Source organism: Stegastes partitus, unplaced genomic scaffold (genome assembly GCF_000690725.1).
Source record: "Stegastes partitus isolate 25-593 unplaced genomic scaffold, Stegastes_partitus-1.0.2 Scaffold1146, whole genome shotgun sequence".
NCBI lineage: Eukaryota > Metazoa > Chordata > Actinopteri > Pomacentridae > Stegastes > Stegastes partitus.
The window spans coordinates 22239-41416 of record NW_007578877.1 but is presented as its reverse complement, the minus strand read 5'-3'; the positions used below and the strand labels follow the sequence as shown (position 1 = coordinate 41416).

The 19178-nt window shown below is 42.8% G+C and overlaps 2 protein-coding genes across 2 annotated transcripts in view; one reads left to right on the top strand and one right to left on the bottom strand.

The window, feature by feature from the left end:
* Positions 1-4199: 4199 nt before the first annotated feature.
* Positions 4200-19178, bottom strand: part of sec23a (Sec23 homolog A, coat complex II component) — a 17006-nt gene continuing 2027 nt past the window's right edge. Inside the window, exons 6-19 of the mRNA XM_008296676.1 lie at positions 18685-18829; positions 18447-18605; positions 18104-18219; positions 17448-17571; positions 17284-17364; positions 16649-16738; positions 9795-9901; positions 9000-9153; positions 8846-8923; positions 8596-8757; positions 7469-7555; positions 6628-6783; positions 4956-5021; positions 4200-4868 (exon numbers count right to left, since the gene is read on the bottom strand). Coding sequence (XP_008294898.1) covers positions 4779-4868; positions 4956-5021; positions 6628-6783; positions 7469-7555; positions 8596-8757; positions 8846-8923; positions 9000-9153; positions 9795-9901; positions 16649-16738; positions 17284-17364; positions 17448-17571; positions 18104-18219; positions 18447-18605; positions 18685-18829 — 1615 coding nt within the window. The 3' untranslated portion in view covers positions 4200-4778. The remainder of the gene's footprint in view (positions 4869-4955; positions 5022-6627; positions 6784-7468; positions 7556-8595; positions 8758-8845; positions 8924-8999; positions 9154-9794; positions 9902-16648; positions 16739-17283; positions 17365-17447; positions 17572-18103; positions 18220-18446; positions 18606-18684; positions 18830-19178) is intronic.
* LOC103368337 (histamine H2 receptor) lies at positions 12468-15357 on the top strand. Its single transcript, XM_008296675.1, has 2 exons — positions 12468-13198; positions 15035-15357. The coding sequence occupies exons 1-2, from the start codon at positions 12502-12504 to the stop codon at positions 15190-15192; spliced, it is 855 nt and encodes a 284-aa protein (XP_008294897.1). The 5' UTR covers positions 12468-12501; the 3' UTR covers positions 15193-15357.

Below are 19178 nucleotides of genomic sequence, written 5' to 3'. Positions count from 1 at the left end.
GAACATTTATTAACTGGAGTTTGGTTCAGACCAGTTAAAAACTATTTCAGGGCCTTGAGGAGGTTCCAGGGGCCACAAGAAGGTTGAAATGTTCTTCAGAGGTGCTTGTGAAAAGACACCAGAGTTTTAGGGTCCTTGTAAAAGCTCTGGGAGTTCCTCAGGGTTCCTGGAGGATCACTGAGAATGTAGCAAAGGCCTTTGAGGATATTCCAGGTGCCCTTGAGAATGTATAAGTCTCTGAGAAGGTGAGCTATTTTTCTGAAGCAGCAGGTTGTTCTCAAGGATCATTGAAAGCCTCCAGATGCCTCTTCAAGAACTTCTGGAACCCCTCAGTGACCATTTGACCCCTCTCAAGGACCTCTGAGACCATCTGAACCCTCTCATGCACCCGAGACTGTTCCTCAAGGACCTCTGGGGCTTCTTCAAGGACCTCTGGAACACATCTGTGACCACTGAACCCCAGTCAAGCTCTCCTGGGTCCTCCTCAATGACCTCTGATACACTTGAGTCACATCTGACCCTTCCCAGGGCCCACAGGGACCTTTTCAAGGACCACTGGGTCACTGCGAGGATGCATGGAACTGTCTCAGCACCTTTTCAAGGCATTTCAAGGCCCAGTATAGGCACCTGGAGGGACTCGAAACCTCCTCCAGGACTCCAGAATTGTCCTCCAGGATGACTACAACCTCGTCGGCAGCCAATCAGAGGGCAGGATTCTTTGTGTTCAAGGTATTCAAACTGAGATCAGTTTGATCAGAGTGACACATGATTGTATTGTGTTTAAACAAACCGTGGAAACACACACACACACACACACGCACGCACACACACACACACACACACACACACACACACACTCACACTCACTGGAGACTGATTGTTGTCACGGTGACTCAGATGCTTCCTGTTTCCTGGAGGAAGTGTGTGAAGAATGACAGGAAGCCGGAGGTCGCAGAGGGCGGAGCCATGAGTAATGGCCATGCTGTTGTCATGGTGATGCTGCAGAATGTGCACACATCTGATCAAAAGTATGTGGACACTTGACTGTTCTAACTTAGTCTAATTGATATAGATTTGGCTCCAAAGTGTCCACATAGTTTTGGCACTAATTCTTGCTTTGACCATTGAGAGGGATAAAGTGGTGCTACTGGTCAAAAATATGTGAACACCTGAGTGATTCTTAATCATTTAAAATTAGAAAGCCTGAAAGTGTCCACATACTTTTGGTACTTCTTTAAATGACCAGTATGAGAGAGGCTGGTCCTGTTGGCAGCTTCAACACAATATTAAACCTGCAAGCAGCGTTGGTCGGGTCCTCGGTCCGCGTTGCGACCTCATACCCGTCTGACCTCCATTTTGACACAAGTTAAACCTGTTTTAAGTTGAAGGAGCCATGTTTCTGTCTCTGCTCAGCCTCAGACTGTCAGTGAGTCACATGACCAGCTGCACAGACCTGTGATGATGTCATGATCACTCAGCGTTTTTCGTGCCACTGGCTGAGAGAGCTGAGAGTTTTACTCTTGTTAACTCTCTCATAAAGCCACAATTTTGACGAAATATGTGTAAAAACAGCATATTTTTGTGGGAAATCTTGTTAGGAAGCCCTCAGTGTCATTTTTAAAGCTGTAGGACCTTTAGTTTTTTGTGTAGACGAGCAAATGTCACAGCATGTCGGCACATGTCCCATAGACAGCCATACAAAGTTTGAGCTGAGGCTGCAACAGCTCATCAACTTTAACGGCTCGCCATTCGAAAACCGGTTGAGAAACGCCAAATCCCTTCAGAACTTCTGTACATCAAGGCCTTCTCTGTCTACTGTACGATTGGAGGCTTCAGGTAGCATCACACACAGGTTATCATGGAGAGGTGTTTTATTATTTAATAGCTGAGTTTGACTTTAAGGAACAAAAACTAGAGATTAGTGTAGTTCGAGCTCAATAATTCAGTTTGAATGCATCGAAAAATCCTTATGACGAGTCTGAACCGTTGTGGTGACGCTGCTCATGCGAGGCCTCTGATTGGATGTTGGTGCAGCAGGTTGCTTTGTGTCTCCTTGTGGTTCATCTTTATCTACTGGTGGTCATTTTGTGTCTATGTGTCTACATTTTTGAGTCTCTTTGCGGTCGTTTTGTGTTTCTTTGTCATATCCAGTAACAACCTCATTCTGACCAGTTTAAACTTCAGGTAAGAAAACAACAACGCACGTGTTGAACTGAGAGGAATTAAAGACATCTTGAAATAAATTTTCAATAATTCAGAATTCAGATGCAGATCTGTCATAAGAAACTCATGAATGGTAAATGTGATGAATGACGATATGAAGATCTGAAATGTTCTTTTAAAATTGTTTAATTACAGATTAAACGGATATCTGCAGCATAGATCCTGTCCAGATATTCAGTGTTGAAGCAGAGGCCAAAGATGATTGATTATTGATCGAGCTGCACTGTCAGTGACTTTAGTGGCATCTGGTGGTGAAGCTGCAGATTACAACCAGCTGAATACGACTCAGTCACTCCCCTCTGTTCACTGTATAGGAGAACCTGAAACACGTCTCCCTTCAGTGTGAATTTTGTCCGTTCTGGGCTCCTGTAGAAACATCTGAACTTCCTCATGTAGATATAAACTCAGTCTGAAGCTATACAGAGTTTCAGCTGATTGACCACAAACGAAAACATCCTTCTGAATCCAAAACTTCCTCCTAAAGACCCTGAATATGAACAATTTGTGTCTTGACCTAACAGGAGGTCAGCTGACGGTCACATGGAGCACCTCCCCTCCGCTCAGGTCGCAACGCTTTTCTCCATGGCAACAGACTTGGAAGCTGCTCTCCCGGCTGTTATTCCTCTGTTTGTTTAGCTGATGGAGGGTTGGGGGTGTCGCCGTAGCAACAGAGGCAGGGAGGAGGGTTGTTGCCACGGTAACAGCCAGAGAGGAAGGAACAGTAGAAACTGTAGAAACAGTTTTAAAAATGTTTTTAGGATACAAAACAACAAAGTTCCAATAATGTGGTTTCAGAGCGAAACTGTAAATTAAGAAGTTTGATTTATATGATTTCTAGTAGCTGACTTTGAATTGGACTGTTTGTGTGTAATCCCGCTGCTAGAACATCTGTTGACATATAGAACATGTTGAAGTCTAGTACTTATGTGGTCCTCTAGCACATCTGTTGACATCTAGAACCCATGTTAACATCTAGAACATGTCAACGTATAGAACATGGTGATGTCTAGCACATGTCTGGAACATATGAACATATGTTGTCATCCAACACATCTGTTGACATCTAGCACATATGTTGATGTCTAGGATGTATGTTGATATCTAGAACACATGTTGCTGTATAGAACATGTTGAAGTCTAGCACATATGTGGTCCTCTAGCACACACGTTGATGTCAATGACATGTTAAAGTCTAGAACATATGTTGTCATCCAACACATCTGTTGACATCTAGAACATACGTTGACGTCTACAACATGTTGACGTTTACAAGCAATGTTGCTATCTAGAACATGTTTAAGTTTAGCACACATATTGACATCAAGAACATATGTTGAGGTCTAGAAGACATGTTGATATCTAGAACATGTGCATGTCTAGCACACGTATAGAACATGTTGATTTCTAGCACAAATGTTGACACCTAGAACATATGTTGATGTCTAGAATATGTTGACGTCTAGAACATATGTTGAGGTCTAGAAGACATGTTATCTAAAACGTGTTTATGTTTAGCACTTGTATTGACATCTAGAACATATGTGTCTGTCTAGAACATGTTGAAGACGAGAACATATGTCATTGAGCACATCTGTTGACATCTAGAACATGTTTACTTCTAGCACATATGTTCATGTCTAGGATGTATGTTGACATCTAGAACATATGTGTACATCCAGCACATGTATTGACATCTGGAACATATGTTAACATATCGAACATGTTTCTTTCTAGCACACATGTTCATGTCTAGGACGTAAGTAGATGTCTAGAACATAGGTGTACGTCTAGAACACGTGTTGATGTATAGAACACGTGTTGATGTATAGAACATGTTGATGTCTAGAACGCGTTGGCGTCTGACGACAGAGCCGCTGTGCTACGTGTCGTCTCACATAAAGATTCTTTTGTTTTTATGGTAGCTGTCTGGAATCTTGTGTTGCAGTTTGATGTTGTAGAAACAGAAACACAGTGAAGACGTTCACAGCAGAGTTTTATTAGAAAACACAGAGCTGAATGAAAACAGGTGCTTGTTGTGTGTCTGCAGAACCTTTAGTGTTCGACGGCTTCGCGGAGAAACTTGACAACGAGCAGCCGACAGGAGGAACAGCAGAACATGTAAGTGGATAAACGTCTAATGATGAAGCGGCGCAGTCAGAAAATCAACAACAGCTGGTCAGTGCTTCTGAAACACAACGAACGGAAACCAAAGTTCTACCAAGAACATTTCAAACAAGTTTTATATATTGAAAAACTGTCTACATGTTCAGATCACACAGAGACTTTTATTGCGATAATAGTTTGTTAACATGTTCAGTTGTTTATGTGATAACAGTCGCTGCTGCTGTGTAGCTGTATATTCAGTTTACAGGCCAAACGTTTAATAGATAAAAGACAACAGACTATTGGCTGTCACTGTTCTAACGCTGCTCCTGATTGGCTGAGACTAAGAGGTGGACTGTGTTTGTTGGTTGGTTTAGTTGTTGTCATGGTAACTCAGGCAGCAAATGCAGATTAGACAAGAATATTGCGGATTCAGGGCAGGTGAGGCGGGTTCAGGCGGCGCTGGAAACAGCCAGTTTCTTCAGGTGGTCCATGAACACCTGCAGACTGACGTCGTCTGTCAGGATGGGAGCTCCAGACTCCTGCAGAGGAGAGAGTCAGTCAGCGTTGCGTCTGATTGGTTCGTGTGTGAAGGCGTGTGAGTTCAGAGGTGACAGGTGAGGTCTTACCTGCCCCCAGGCGTACATGTTGTTGTGGGTCTGAGAGGGGTTGACTTTGGACAGAAGGAAACGAGCCTGAAAACAGCAGAATGTAAAGTTCAGCAGGAGACTGAGGGTGTACAAGTATTTGATGTATGTACTTGTACTGCTATAGGACATACACTGATGTGTTACACAGATATTGATGTACTACTGATGTATAGCATCACATGTATATGTACTAATACTAACATCTATACAAGTATATATTTCAAGATTTCAAAATTCACATACCTTATTTACTATATCTCAGTAGGACATCAACATGTAGTATATGCCAAAAAACAGTATACATACTACACATACATCAACATATGTGCTGTACACAAGTAATCATCAGTGTACTGTGTGTACACATATATTGATGTATTTTTATTATACAGTCCATACATTTATGTTTAATACATTTTGATGAAGGTACAGCTACACATCCGTACATGTACAACAACATACAGTATGTAGTTTGTAGCACATTCTGTATATTCATGAACTAAAATGAATATACAAAATATATATATATATATTCATGTACTATTGACATATAGTACATGCATCAGTGTGTAGCTGTAGTAATACTGCAGTATGCTGACATACAGTCACATTTATGTACAATCCATATGTTGATGTATTAGTCCTATAAAGCACAAACCCACTATAATTATATATATAACACAGTTATACATCAATATATGTACTATACATCAAACTGTGTGCTACATATCCATAGTACATTTACATACAGTATGTGATATACATCAGCATTCACTGTATGTATGTTGATAGCATATATAGTTATTTCTATCACATATATATCAATAGCCAATCAATGTACTACATACTACACACATGTGGTATATTGATGTATATCTTGCATTGATCCATAGAACATATATTGATTTCTAGCATATGTTTTGATATATTATTATAGTGCAGTGATACAAGAACATACTGCATGTAATATGCATCAACATACAGTCTGTGTTGCACATAAATATGAAGCTGTACATCAATACACTTTATTTATAGTACATGTATTTATACTTGCACTATAACTGATGTATTAGTGGTATGGTGATATATGGTCCTTATATTGATGATCAGTACACTTTGATGTATAGTACAGCTGCACATATATTCACCAATACATGTGCTCAGCATCAAGACATGTCTCGTACAGCAACATACTGCATGTGCTAAAAATCAACACATCTACTGAGTTCATTTGGTCCAAGTTGAGTCCTTGAAGCTGAACATGAGTTTACTGTCTGTACATTTAAATCACATGTTGATTTCTAGCATATACTGTGTTTTAATGTGTAATTGATATGTTTATGTACTGCACCTATGTTGACATACAGGACCTGTATTGATTTCTATTGCGTATATTTAGATATACAGTACAGATGTAGATGTGTAATAGATTTTGATGTAGAGTACATATGTTGATGGGTAGTACATACTCAGTATTTCCTGTGATTTCAGGTAATGTAAGTAAAGTTATGTTGATTTAATCATCATTAATCGTTAGTTTTCCTTTTATTTATTACATAACTGCTGATGTACCACTGCTGTGTGTATCCTGACATACAGCGCCTGTACTGATGCTGCGTATTAGTGTTCAGGTGTGTGTCGGCGCCCCCACCTGGCTGCCTCCATGCTCCGTGTCGATGTATCTCGGCATCGGGAAGCGAGTGTGAAGCAGCTCCTGAGCGTCGTCCACCGGAGCCTGAAGGAGATGCTTGAAGTTCTCGTACTCGGCCATTTCCTGGTAACCGGCCTTCCTCCACTGAGCCACCGTCTGGCATCAAACACACAGTGTATACAGACATGCACACGGCTACAGAGTCCTACTGTGGCTTCAGTTTAGTCTATATGATAAAACTGTGTGTTTAAATCATCTGTAAGCTGTTTACTGTGTACAATGCAGATTAAAGGCTACAAAAAACTAAACTTTGTGCATCCTAGCTGTCTGATTGTTTTTATGTAACCTCTCACCGTGATAAAGCTCATTAAATACTATATGAGGCAGTAATAAAAGCAAATCACTGATAACGTTTTATGATTGATAATAATGAAGAGATGTCAGTGCAGGTGATGGATTAGCAGGTGCTATAAATACACAGCCGGTGGAACCAGGCTAATGAAATATTGATCTGCAAACAGCTGATTACAGTTTTATGTGAGTGCTGGAGGTGAATTCAGGTGGAAATGTAAAGACACAACTGCACTCCACTTAATTGTTCACAAACTGCTGCTGTGTTTAATTAAAAATTCAGACGTGTGTTAATAAAAACACTGTCAATAACAAATCAGGTCAGATGTGTTTTCTTTACGGGAACATGAAACTACGTCTGCTTCATATCGTGCAGTTCTTGCTGATTTCTGAAGCTGAACAGTCTGATGTCACACTGCCCTGACTGCCTGTGATGTCATCAGTTCTGCAGGTGAATGCTGCAGGTGTTCCAGGTGTGCTCAGTGTGTACCTCTCCGTGGTAGATGAGGATCTGGAAGAAGGTGTCCATCAGCAGGATTCGATCCGGGAGGATGCTGCTGCTGTCCAACAGGACCGGCTGAAACACACACACTGATCAATACACCGATCAATGACTTTGATCCCGTTTGTCAACATTAGAGGCTAGTTTATGGTTTCTGCATCCACACGAGCTGACTGATGTTGAAGCACGCTGACATTCTTTACTATACACAGGTGTTGATACAGGTGTGTATGTGAGATGTTTTATACGACACACTATACAGCTTTTTTTGTAATACCGTTTTTGCAACATACTATACTTGAGTTTTTTTTTTGACACACCATACAATGTCTTTTGCGACATTATACTATTGATGTTTTTACAAAATACTATACTATGACATTTTTTGACATACTACGACTTTTTTATGACATACTATACGTTTTTTGCGTCACACTATACGAAGACGTTTTTTTTGTGACACTATACTATTGACGTTTTTACAACATACTGTACTAAGTTTATACTATACAATAAAGTTTTCACGAGATAATATACAGTTTTTTGTAACACACTATACGATGATGGTTTTTTGCGACACATTGTACTGACATTTTTTGTGACATACTATACTATGACTTTTTTTTGTGACACTATGCAATGACATTTTTACGACATACTAAACTACATTTTATATGACATACTATACTATGATGTTTTTACGACATACTATACTGGTGTTTTTTGTGACACACTACACTATGGCGTTTTTTGCAACACTCTATACTACGACATCTTTACAACATGCTATATTACAACTTTTTTTATGACATACTGTATACTACAACTTTTTTTTTTTTTTACAACATACTATACTGTGACGTTTTTACGACATACTATACTATGACATTTTTCTGAAATACTACCCTGGGGTTTTTAATGACATACTATATTATCACATTTTTAGAACACACTGAGACTTTATGATATAATATACAATGATTTTTTTTTACAACATACTATCTACTATGAAGTTTTTTTGTGAGATGCCATACTATGACGTTTTTGCGATCGACTGTATTATGGCTTTTTTTTTGGTACATACTACAGGTGTTTGTATGCAGACGTGTACGTACCTCAGGTGGCCCGTTAAAAGAGTAAGCGTACAGCACAGGTTGGATCATAATGAGCGCCTGTGTTAGGTCCTGCCTGTTGAACTGATGTCTGTAATATGAACTCTCATCTGGACTGTTGTTGAACACTTGCAGGAACGGAGAGCGTCGCAGGTGGAACATGAACTGCAAACAGAACACACACAGGTTTTAGTAGAGTTTCCACCTGTGGGGTCATGTTCCAGGTTCACAGTGGGTCACTATCAGTGGTCACCTGAGGATAGAGGGAGAAGGTCTCGGAGAACCTGAAGGAGTTTGGATCGTCTTTGTGGTAATCTCCAAACTTCTGACACTAAACACAAACACATCAACATTAGTGCTCTGATCAATAATCAATAATCCACTGGAGTCCATGGTTCTATTCCTACCAGTCTGATCAGCTGTCTGTCCAGCCATCTGAGGACATCCGGCCCCTCCTCTGTCTCCGCCCGGTACACCGCCAACCTCGCCATCAAGATGGCCGCCGCTTCCTGATCGAAGGACGCCGCGATGCTCTGAATCTGAGTCTGAGCGTCGGCCCAGCTGGAGAGGGAGGAGAAAATATAGATAACCAGAACCAAGACAGCGCCCCCAGTGGACACTCACAGCATTGCAACTAAAAATCTCTACTGACATGGCTTTATTATCGCGTTTTTATTATCATACCATTCTATGGCGTTTGTTGTGACATACTATAAAGCGTTTTTGTAACAGACTATACTATGAAGGTTTTGCGTCGTACTATACCATGGCGTTTATAAGACAAACTATACAACATCAATTTTTATAACTTGCTACACTATGACGAAAAACCATACTATGATGTTTCTGGCATATACTATACTAAAGCGTTTTCACAACGTACTATACTATGACTTTTTGTGATATATTATACTATGACTTTTGAGGACATAGTACGATATGACTTCTATACGACTTACGAATAATGACTTTTTTTTTTTTTTAAACATACATGTTTTTCATAAAACACTGACATACTACATTATGATTTTATTTTACGACATTTTATACCATGACATCGACGAAGCGCTCATCCAGACTACTTGGGTGTTAAGTTATGAAAACACTAACATTAATCCTAATTGCCTTCGTAGGCATAACCGGCACCGTTAACCCAAACCCTAAATGTGTTTTCTAATGAAATGGTGAGGATGCAGTCGTACTTCCTGGCGGTGGTGGTGACCCGGATGCGTCTCTGTCCTGATGAGTGCTGGTACTGAGTGACGAACTGGATCGCCCCGCGGCCGCCCTGAGGGATCGGAGCGTTGTGCTGCAGGAGACGACAGCAAGCAGGAAGATCAATAATCAAGTGTGATGGAACTGATCAGACTGGACACATGAGCGTTTTCTTCAGAGCATCACATCAATCAGACCTTCTCCATCCTATTTATGTATTTAACCACCACCACAGCGTTGACTCTGAGGTTTTTCTACCTTTAACCAGAATATATGAAAATACACTCAAATAGCTAGAATTGTTGTTTTTGGATGCATCAGATAAAGGGAATGCTGATAAAAACCAACTCCTGCACATTTACATTCATTTAAACATTAAATAATTCATCTCATCTTCATGTGCAATATTTTATTATCATGTGTGATATTACTTACTACCTCAGTATAATTGTCAGTATTACTTTTTACTGTTCTATTTGAGCTTTATTTTAGCTCACTTATATTATTAAAGTGTATTAAAGTGATATCTTATTGCTTGTCTGCTTTTTTTAGGTACTGCATTTCTTATATTTTGTCTTTTGTTTTTTTCTGAGCAATACCTGGCACAAGAATTTCCTTCGGGATTAATAAAGTTTTATTTTCAAATAAATAAATGAAACTTGATGCTGGTAGTTGCTGTTTTTCCTGTATCATAACTACAACTCTCAGAGTCCTGTCATGAAGCCCAGACGATTATGTTATTCTGTATATTCAGTCATGTAGTTAAAGATTAAACCAGCTGTTTCAGCCTTTGTGGCTTCTTCCAAAAGGCAGCGCGTAATCAGGCATCTACAAGTCGTTAAGAGCTCCATCAAATAGTGTGATTTAAAACATACTATTCACATACCATTCACATGATTCAATATCTCAGCGAGAAAAAGTAGTTAATAGTTAATTTTCTCAATGGAACCGCACATCACAGGTGACACATTCAAAGACTGTCAGAAAGTTGAAATATCAGGATGTCAGCTTCAGATTTGGCAGATTTTCCAGATGGAACACTCGATTAGTTGATCTGAAAGCTGTTTTTAGAGCTTCTGGCTAATAAATGGTGTCATTTTGGGGTGAATTACTTTAAACACAACACTTTTAACCCCCCAGAGAGTTTTAGAGTTTAGACGGTTCATGATTTAACTAGATTTTGCTGCAATGTGTTTTTACATTCATATGATTTGTCACACAGCACTTTCCTTTGTAAAGAGGCATCTTTACTTTGCTGTATTTTACTGCAGTAAAGGGTCTGAATTCTTCAGTCGCGTGGACGACAGGAGGCAACACACAAGACGTTATAAAACCGGATTAGTGTGGACGTACCTTTGGTTTATAGACATCAATAAATATGTAATAATGTATGCATGCAATAAATAACCAAAGCAGGTTCACTGACTCTTGGTTTTCTTATCAATTGGAGTCTGAGACACCTGAGGAACGTTTATTTTTTTAGGATTAAATGTGCATTTCTATGTTTTATCAGTATTTAACTCTTTGCATTTCCAGTGTTACAGGTGTAACACATGATGAAATAACGTCAGCCATCCTGAGCAGCAGCAGCAGCTTCATCTGATCACATGAAGTCACGCAGCACAAATACAACAGCCAGTCGACGCCGCACTCCGATTGGCTGTTTCACACCTGAACCCAACCTGAGCTCCTCAGTGGTCTGAGGTTCAGCAGGTTGATGATGATTACACACCTGCACACCTGTCATTACCTGAGTCAGGACATGTGACAACACACACACACACACACACACACACACAGTTATCTGTTGCTGTAAAGTCAACACTACTGAACATCCAATATCCTGTGTGTTTGTGTGTGTGTGTCGTCCTCATCATGGTCTCAGCAGGTGACGGACAGGTGCGCCGTGGTAACGCTGCCTGTGGAGACACCTGCTGATCAGGCCACGCCTCCTGCAGTCGGCTGCTCGCGCTCAGAGCTCATCAGACTCAGACACGACAACAATCAATCGCTCCTTCAGTGGATATCAGCGATCAATCAGTTCGACCTCTGACCTCTGATTGGGCTCTCAGAGGGCTGACGTGGATCGACGAGGACCAAACAGATCAGTAACTGCCGGTTACTGGGTCAGAGGAACCGTTCTGGTTCTGGTTCCTGGAGGCAAGCCGGTGACTCAGTGATTTTATTTTAACATCAGGGTCAGCCGGCTGTGACTCATCACACCTCAGGTAACCTGCTGACCACACCTGTGTGGCGACTGAGGTCCAGCCAGCAGCTCTGCAGGATTCACAGCCTCGTTGCATCGGAGCTCCGAGCTGACTGGATGACAACATGGACGCTGCCAGCAGGTCGCATTCAGGGTTCTGAAGTCTAGACATCTGACAGAATTCTGATTATTTCGAGCAAAATTCGTCTTTAGCTCTTCAGTAGAGACGATCTGCTGTGTTTATTCAGCCTCTGACAGGAAACTAAACAACTCTCAAATAATCTGACATTTATGAACCAACTGTTCATCTGATAATAAATAACCTGCAGACGTGGAGACCAGGTTTAAACCTCAGCATCATCCAGCAGAGACAAGCTGCAGCTGATGATCATGTGACCACCTGAACGTCCACCTGGAAGCAGCGTCTTAACGAACCTGATCAGTGATGTAATCAGTGACATCATCTCGTCCTGTGAGTGCGTCTGAAGATGGTGGCCGCTCTGAGGACGCTGTACGCCGTCCTCATGCTTCTGTCCAGCGTGGCGTCGGTCTGTGGGAACCTCCTCCTGCTGCTGGTTCTCCTCCTGAACAAGGATCTTCGGTCGGACACTCTGAGCCTCACTCTGAGCTTCAGCCTCAGCGATCTGGCCCTCGGGCTCTCCACCATCCCCTTCGGAGCCCACAACAGCCTCTTCCAGCCGGACGGACGCCCCAGCGAGGGGATGCTCTGCCAGGGCAGCGGCTTCCTCTTCCTCCTGCTACAGACCTCTTCCATCCACTCGCTCAGCTGGGCCACTGTCGACAAGTTCACGGAGATCTGCTTCGCCCTGAGCTACAGCAGCATCTGGACGGCGGGTCGGAGCCGGGCGGTGCTGGTTCTGGTCTGGCTGTTCTGTCTGGTGAGCGCCATCCTGCCGCTGCTGGGCTTCGGCAGCTATGCCTACAGCGAGTCGCGGTTCCTGTGCTGCCCGACCTTCAGCCCTGACAACAGGTACTTCGTGGTGCTGTGGATGGCGGTGGGCATCGTGGCGCCAATCCTCACCATGTGCTCGCTGTACGGATACATCGTGTACGTGGCGAGGAAACAGGCCAGGAGGGGCACGTTCATGTGCAACGAGCTGCACTGCTTCTATGTTCCTGCCAACAACTACCTGAGGAGCTCCATCGTCATGGTGTCCACCTCAGGTGAGTTCACGCTGCACCCTGATTGGTCGGTGACACCTGACCCTCATGTCCTTACAGACCCATGTTTGTCCAAACTTGTCAAACCCTCAGAGCTGTGTTTAAGATTTCTGACAGGCTGAAGTTGGTAAATATGGAAACACAGCTGGTTTCCAGTTTGATTTTACAGTATTTTTTAAACCAGGTGTCACTGTTTCTCCACTTAAATAGTATTTTAGGCAACATTAGAAACACCATCATGACCTCCATGTTGGGAAATTCAAGAGTTTATCATAGTTAAAGTTTTACCTTAAAAGAATAGTAACAAGGAAAACAGGCATGTTATCTTAAGAAACAGGAGAATGACACCATTTATCAGCCAGAAACTGTAAATAACAGAAAGAATGGTCAGTCTTCCAATGAGAGACATCATTTAAAATCATCATATATGATCAAACTAACTTTATTATACGTCTCATTCAAAAATCCTCCCAAAATAAATGGTTTGTGGCAAATCCTGTTAAAAAAGAAAACGTTTTCAGGTGAACTGCAGGCAGTGTATAAATAACCAATGGTCTTGTTTTTTTTCTGATTAACGGCATACAGCACAGAAGACGTTTCTGAGTCCTCGCTCCTTCTAGTCCTGGTTGTGTTGTTTCCATAGAGGTGCATATCTATTTTTTTTGCAGTGAAAATTGAGTCCACAGTGATGCCACAGAATGAAATAGCGTCCAGAGGCTATTTGGGTTTTAGAGGGTTCAATGTTGACTTTAGAAGCAAATTTGTCTTTGAAATTAAACTTCATTTAATTTTCTTATATTTAAGAATTTGACCAACCAGTGTTTTTAAAATCCTGGTGTCAGTCCAGCTGGTTGTACTTTGCTTATTGCGTACAGATGAATCAGTCTCTCGGTGTTAAACCAGGGGCGGCCATTAGAAGCTAGAGGCTATCAGAGAAGTTAACATTTCTCTGACTGCAAAGGTCAGAAGACTTCAGGACACACAGCTGGATAACAACGGAGGACAGACTTCATGTGCAAACGCAACACGAACCCATAAAACTCAACACAAGCAGCGGATCCATGTGGTTGTGTCACCATGACGACAACAGCCCTGTTGAGAGCAGAAAGTCACAGTGACTGTCTCCGAGGATCAGCGTCCATGTTTACCTTCATGACTTGTGGTTATCTCTCTAATAAACAGGCAGGTCACAGTTCACCATGGCAACCTGCAGACAGCAAACCGTCCTGCAGGTTTAAGTTCTGACCATCCGTCTGTTTGGTTCTGTCAGCTCTAAATCCTACAACACCCATGAGCCTCAGCTGCTTCATTATGAAGCACAAGCTGCTCTGCTCCAATCCTAGTCTACTGACCTGTGTGACTAGTCCACTGACCACTAACTAGTCTGCTGACCTCTGTAACTACTCATCCCAAAGATTTGTAACTAAGTCCACTGACCTCTGTAACTAGTCTTACAGCTCTGTAACTAGTCACCACATCTTTGCTACTAGTCCTAGAGCTCTGCTACCACTCTTACTAGTCATAGATCTCCACTACTAGTCCTAGAGCTCTGTAACTAGTCCCTGGACCTCTTTAGGTAGTTTACTGCTACTAGCCCCCAGATTTTCACAGCTAGTCTGTGGGTTACCTAGCATTGTCTGGCTAGTTCTGGCATGGTCACTGTTACCTCTCTGATTGGTTCTGGTGGGGTCATGTGACCATTTCCTCTCTGGTTGGTTCTGGTGGAGTCATGTGACCATTTCCTCTCTGATCGCTTTTGGTGGGGTCATGTGACTGTTTCCTCTCTGATTGGTTCTGGTGGGGTCATGTGACCGTTTCCTCTCTGGTTGGTTCTGACAGTGTGTCTGCTGGTCTGCTGGCTACCCTACATCTCAGTGTGTCTGTACGAGACGTTCAGCGGTCAGCCGAGCCCGACGGTGGGCTCGGCCTTCTCTGCCTGGCTGGTTCTGACCAGCGCCGCCCTCAACCCCTGGATCACCTGCATGACACAGACGTGAGTAGAACCACCCTCATAAACTGTCACATTAGTTTTGGAGCAACAGTATTACATCCCTATGATGCGTTACTGATGTCATTGTGACCTTGTGCCTTTCAGCAGGTACAGGGCTGCGGTTCGTCGAAGCTTCCGCAGGTTGATTCAGAGGTTTCCGTGTTCGGACACGTCTCTGGAGTCCCGCCCCCAGAGCTCCGCCCTCCACATGGATGCAACTAATCGCATCAGCACAACAACAACAACAACAACAACAACAACAACAACCACAACACGCCTGCCATCATCACCAAAAACACCAACACCACCATGATCAGCTGCAGCTTCTTCCTCATCATCATCAGCCCAAACAGTGGCAGAGACCAACAGCTGATGTGCGACAGACACAGTGCATTATGGGAAACACAGTTCATTCTTCTACAATATATACACTATTTCTGATGGACATAAACGTCTCTGACCCAGTCTGACAGCACTTTGTTTGGATGTTTGAATGTTTTGGACAGAGCTGTCTGCTTGAAACATCTCATTAATGGTTAGATGGATTATCAGCAACATTTATTTAAACTAAAACTCAGTTCATGAGACCTTAAAACTAAAGGCGGGATTCCTAACTAGTCCCCAGAGGTCTGCAGGTGGACTGATCTGATCTGAGACTCAGCTGAGGTGGTTCAGCACCCGATTAGATCCTCCTGGACGCCCTCATGTGGAGGCAATATGGAGAAACTGGGTGGAGACTCCAAAGACAGACTGAAAATGATGAACGCTGACACACTTGCTGCCTGTTTATGCCCTAGTTTGGGTTCGTTCCCATCTGTGTAACAAGGACTCCCTGTGATCCAGCAACACCTTAATCCTAATGAAACACAACATCCGTCTCGGAGCAGCAGTGAAGAGTGAGATGAACCTACATGATTCTTCCTCCTGCTGGTCCTTCTAAGAAATCTTGATTAAACTCAGCAGAATTTAACTGCAGAAATAACATGTGAATGTATGATGATAATAAATTCAACCAATGGATACAGACTCAAGTTAAAATTTTATTTTAGTGTGAGTGACCTTATATTTGCTACTCTGTCAGTTAACCTGTTTTTATTTTAGTTGTTTATATTTAATTGTGTTGTCCTGTGCTGGAATTTCAAGTTGTGCTTTAATCTGTTCAACCTTGGCCAGAATTTCTAATGCTGCTTTTATTTTGTTGACCTAAGCTAGAGCTTCTAATGGAGCTTTTATTTTGCTGACCTGTGCCAACGTTTAAATTGTAGCTTTTAATTTGTTGACCTGAGCCAGAGCTTGTCGTTACATCATGTTGCATCCAGCTGTTCCAGATCATTTGTTTGAATGTAAAACTTCCATGACAGCCACTTGCTGACATCTGAACTGAGCTTTGCCCCGATTGGTCAACATCAACCAATCAATCATCACTCAGCAGATGATCCCAGAGTCCAGTCAGGTGTTCCTACCTGGTTGACGACCTCGAAGTAAAGAGCCAGTGTGGTGCTCGGATCCAGACCACAGATCTTCCATTGACAGGTTCCTCCGGTTCCGATTTCCTGAAACACACGGTCAGAGAGTTATTCTGCCCTCCACAGGTGAAACACAGCAACCACACACATGTTCGAGCTAAAATATAACCTGGATTTGACTTTCTGACTCTTGTTTGACTTCACAGAAAATATTCTATAAGTGGAAACAGCTTTTGAATTAGCACTAACTACACATCCAATTACATTTTCAAAATTGTTGGGGAGATTTTGTGGGTGGAGTGCATCTGCATTGTAAACTAAAAATAATTTTAATGGTGCAGCACTGCCAAAGGCATCGTAAATAGCTTTTTTTGCTTTGGATGGCACTCAGGTCTGGCTGTGCACTTGTCCTTGTCATAAAAAAAAAGTTGTAAAAAGTTATTTTGCCTCATTTCACATCAGAGTTCCTGCAATGTGACTGTTGTGCACTTTGCATTGTCAATGCTGAAACGATATATTGTGTCGCCCCACATGAAACGATGCCCAAACACCAACCGTGGTGATAAAAAGAGTTTGTGTAGTTTCTGTCTTGGCCTGTAGGGGGCAGCGAAGCTGTGCCAGTGATCACATACGTTCTCAGAGACACAGGGTCCTTTGGCGTTCAGGGACACACAGGGGCCGATCGCTCCGGATACTTTGATCTCTCTGGACGTCTGCAACATAAAACATAGCAGGGTTCATTAACCCGCAACACAGGTAAGCAGAGGGCGGGGCTACCTGTGTTTCTGGTCCATACCTTGACCTCCAGCGTGGCAGCAAAGGCCATCTTGAAGGATCCTTGGACGTCTTTGGTGAAAACTCTCTGGAAGGTTTGTTTGAACAGAGACGTGTTGAAGGAGTCGGCCATCACCATATAACCCCTGCAGGAAAGAGAGACGCTGTCGGGTTACATCAGCAACCACAGGGGGCGCTAATGATCAAGCAGCACTACACCACTCAACACAGGAGCGCATGACCCAGAAGCATCACACCACTGAACACAGGGGGCGCTAATGATCCTGTAGCATCACATCACTGCACACAGGGGATGCTAATGATCCTGTAGCATCACATCACTGCACACAGGGGGCACTAATGATCCTGTTGCATCACATCACTAAATACAGTGGGCACTAATGATCCTGTTCCATCACATCACTAAATACAGGGGGTGCTAATGATCCTGTAGCATCACATCACTAATTACAGGGGGCGCTAATGATCCTGTAGCATCACGCCACTGAACACAGGGGGCGCGAATGATCCTGTAACATCACACCACTGAACACAGGGGGCACTAATGGTCCTGTAGCATCACTGCACTAAATACAGGGGCCACTAATGATCCTGTAGCATCACACCACTGAATACAGGGGACGCTAATGATCCTATAGGACAGAATTACCAACGTACCCAGTGTGGTTGGCGCAGCATTTCATCTCCAGCAGGCCGGTCTGATCGAGAGCACAGGCATAGATGTCGATGATGTGGCCGTTAGTGGACGCTCTGTTGGCCAAAGACTCGTAGTGCTGCAACACATTAAACACACAACTGTGAGGTTCATTAAAGATTCCGGTTCATCCTCTGCTCTCTTACCAATTTTAAAGAACCAGAAAAATCTAAATATTAAAAATAATGATGTCAATCTGAATGTATTTCTTTTTTACTAAACATCTTACTGTGTTTTTATAAATGCCCAGTAAATGTTCTTAGCACTAAAGGGCCCTGCCTCAGTCTGTGTGCAGCTCTCACTCACTTTGGTGGCTTTCTTCATGAACTTGGCGTTGTCCTTCTCGATGTCGTGCCAGGACCTGATGGGCGTCTTCAGTTCGTCTCCCACCACCATGCCGGGCCCCTGCGTCGCTGGGCCGCCAATGAACGTCATTATGCGGGCGCCAGTGTTGGGGAAGGCGCACTGTGGGTAAAAACATCTATTAGACTCTGCGTGATGTCCTCGCCATCCTGATCTGTCTGAAGCCCCGCCCCCTCCTCACCTCCAGCAGGCCCACAGCGATGGACATGGCAACACCCAGCGAGCGCAACGGCCTCTTGCCCTGGGTGACGGGCCAGGGGTCGCGCTGCAGCTCCCCCAGCAGGTCAGTCAGGTTCATGTCGATCTTCTGCACCGGCTGCAGGAACCTGAAGAAAAGAAAAACTAATTTGCATATACAACTTTTTTGAGAGTTTGCGAGTTAAAATGTTACACGGTTGCATTTGAGAGCGTACATGATGACCATACGGCTGTTTTGGTGCCTTTCTGTAAGAACAGCACTGGAAGCAACTCATGCTGCTGCTGTGATTAGTCGGCAGATTGATAAAGTTAATGCGTAAAAAGCAGTGACTCGTTTTTTACATTTTTTAATCAATGCACTTTTCTAATAAAAAAAAATTAAAGTTACGATCAATTACAACAAATGTCAGTATCACTTTGTAATTCTTGCATCATGTCTGTAGTTTTTGTCAATTGTCAGCTAATGATCCTGTTAAC

Excerpts from the sequence above, each read along its gene's own strand:
- LOC103368337 (XM_008296675.1), top strand. The coding sequence starts at position 12,502 with ATGGTGGCCGCTCTGAGGACGCTGTACGCCGTCCTCATGCTTCTGTCC. Across the intron at positions 13,199-15,034 it reads CGTCATGGTGTCCACCTCAG|TGTGTCTGCTGGTCTGCTGG; the intron begins GTGAGTTCACGC and ends TGGTTCTGACAG.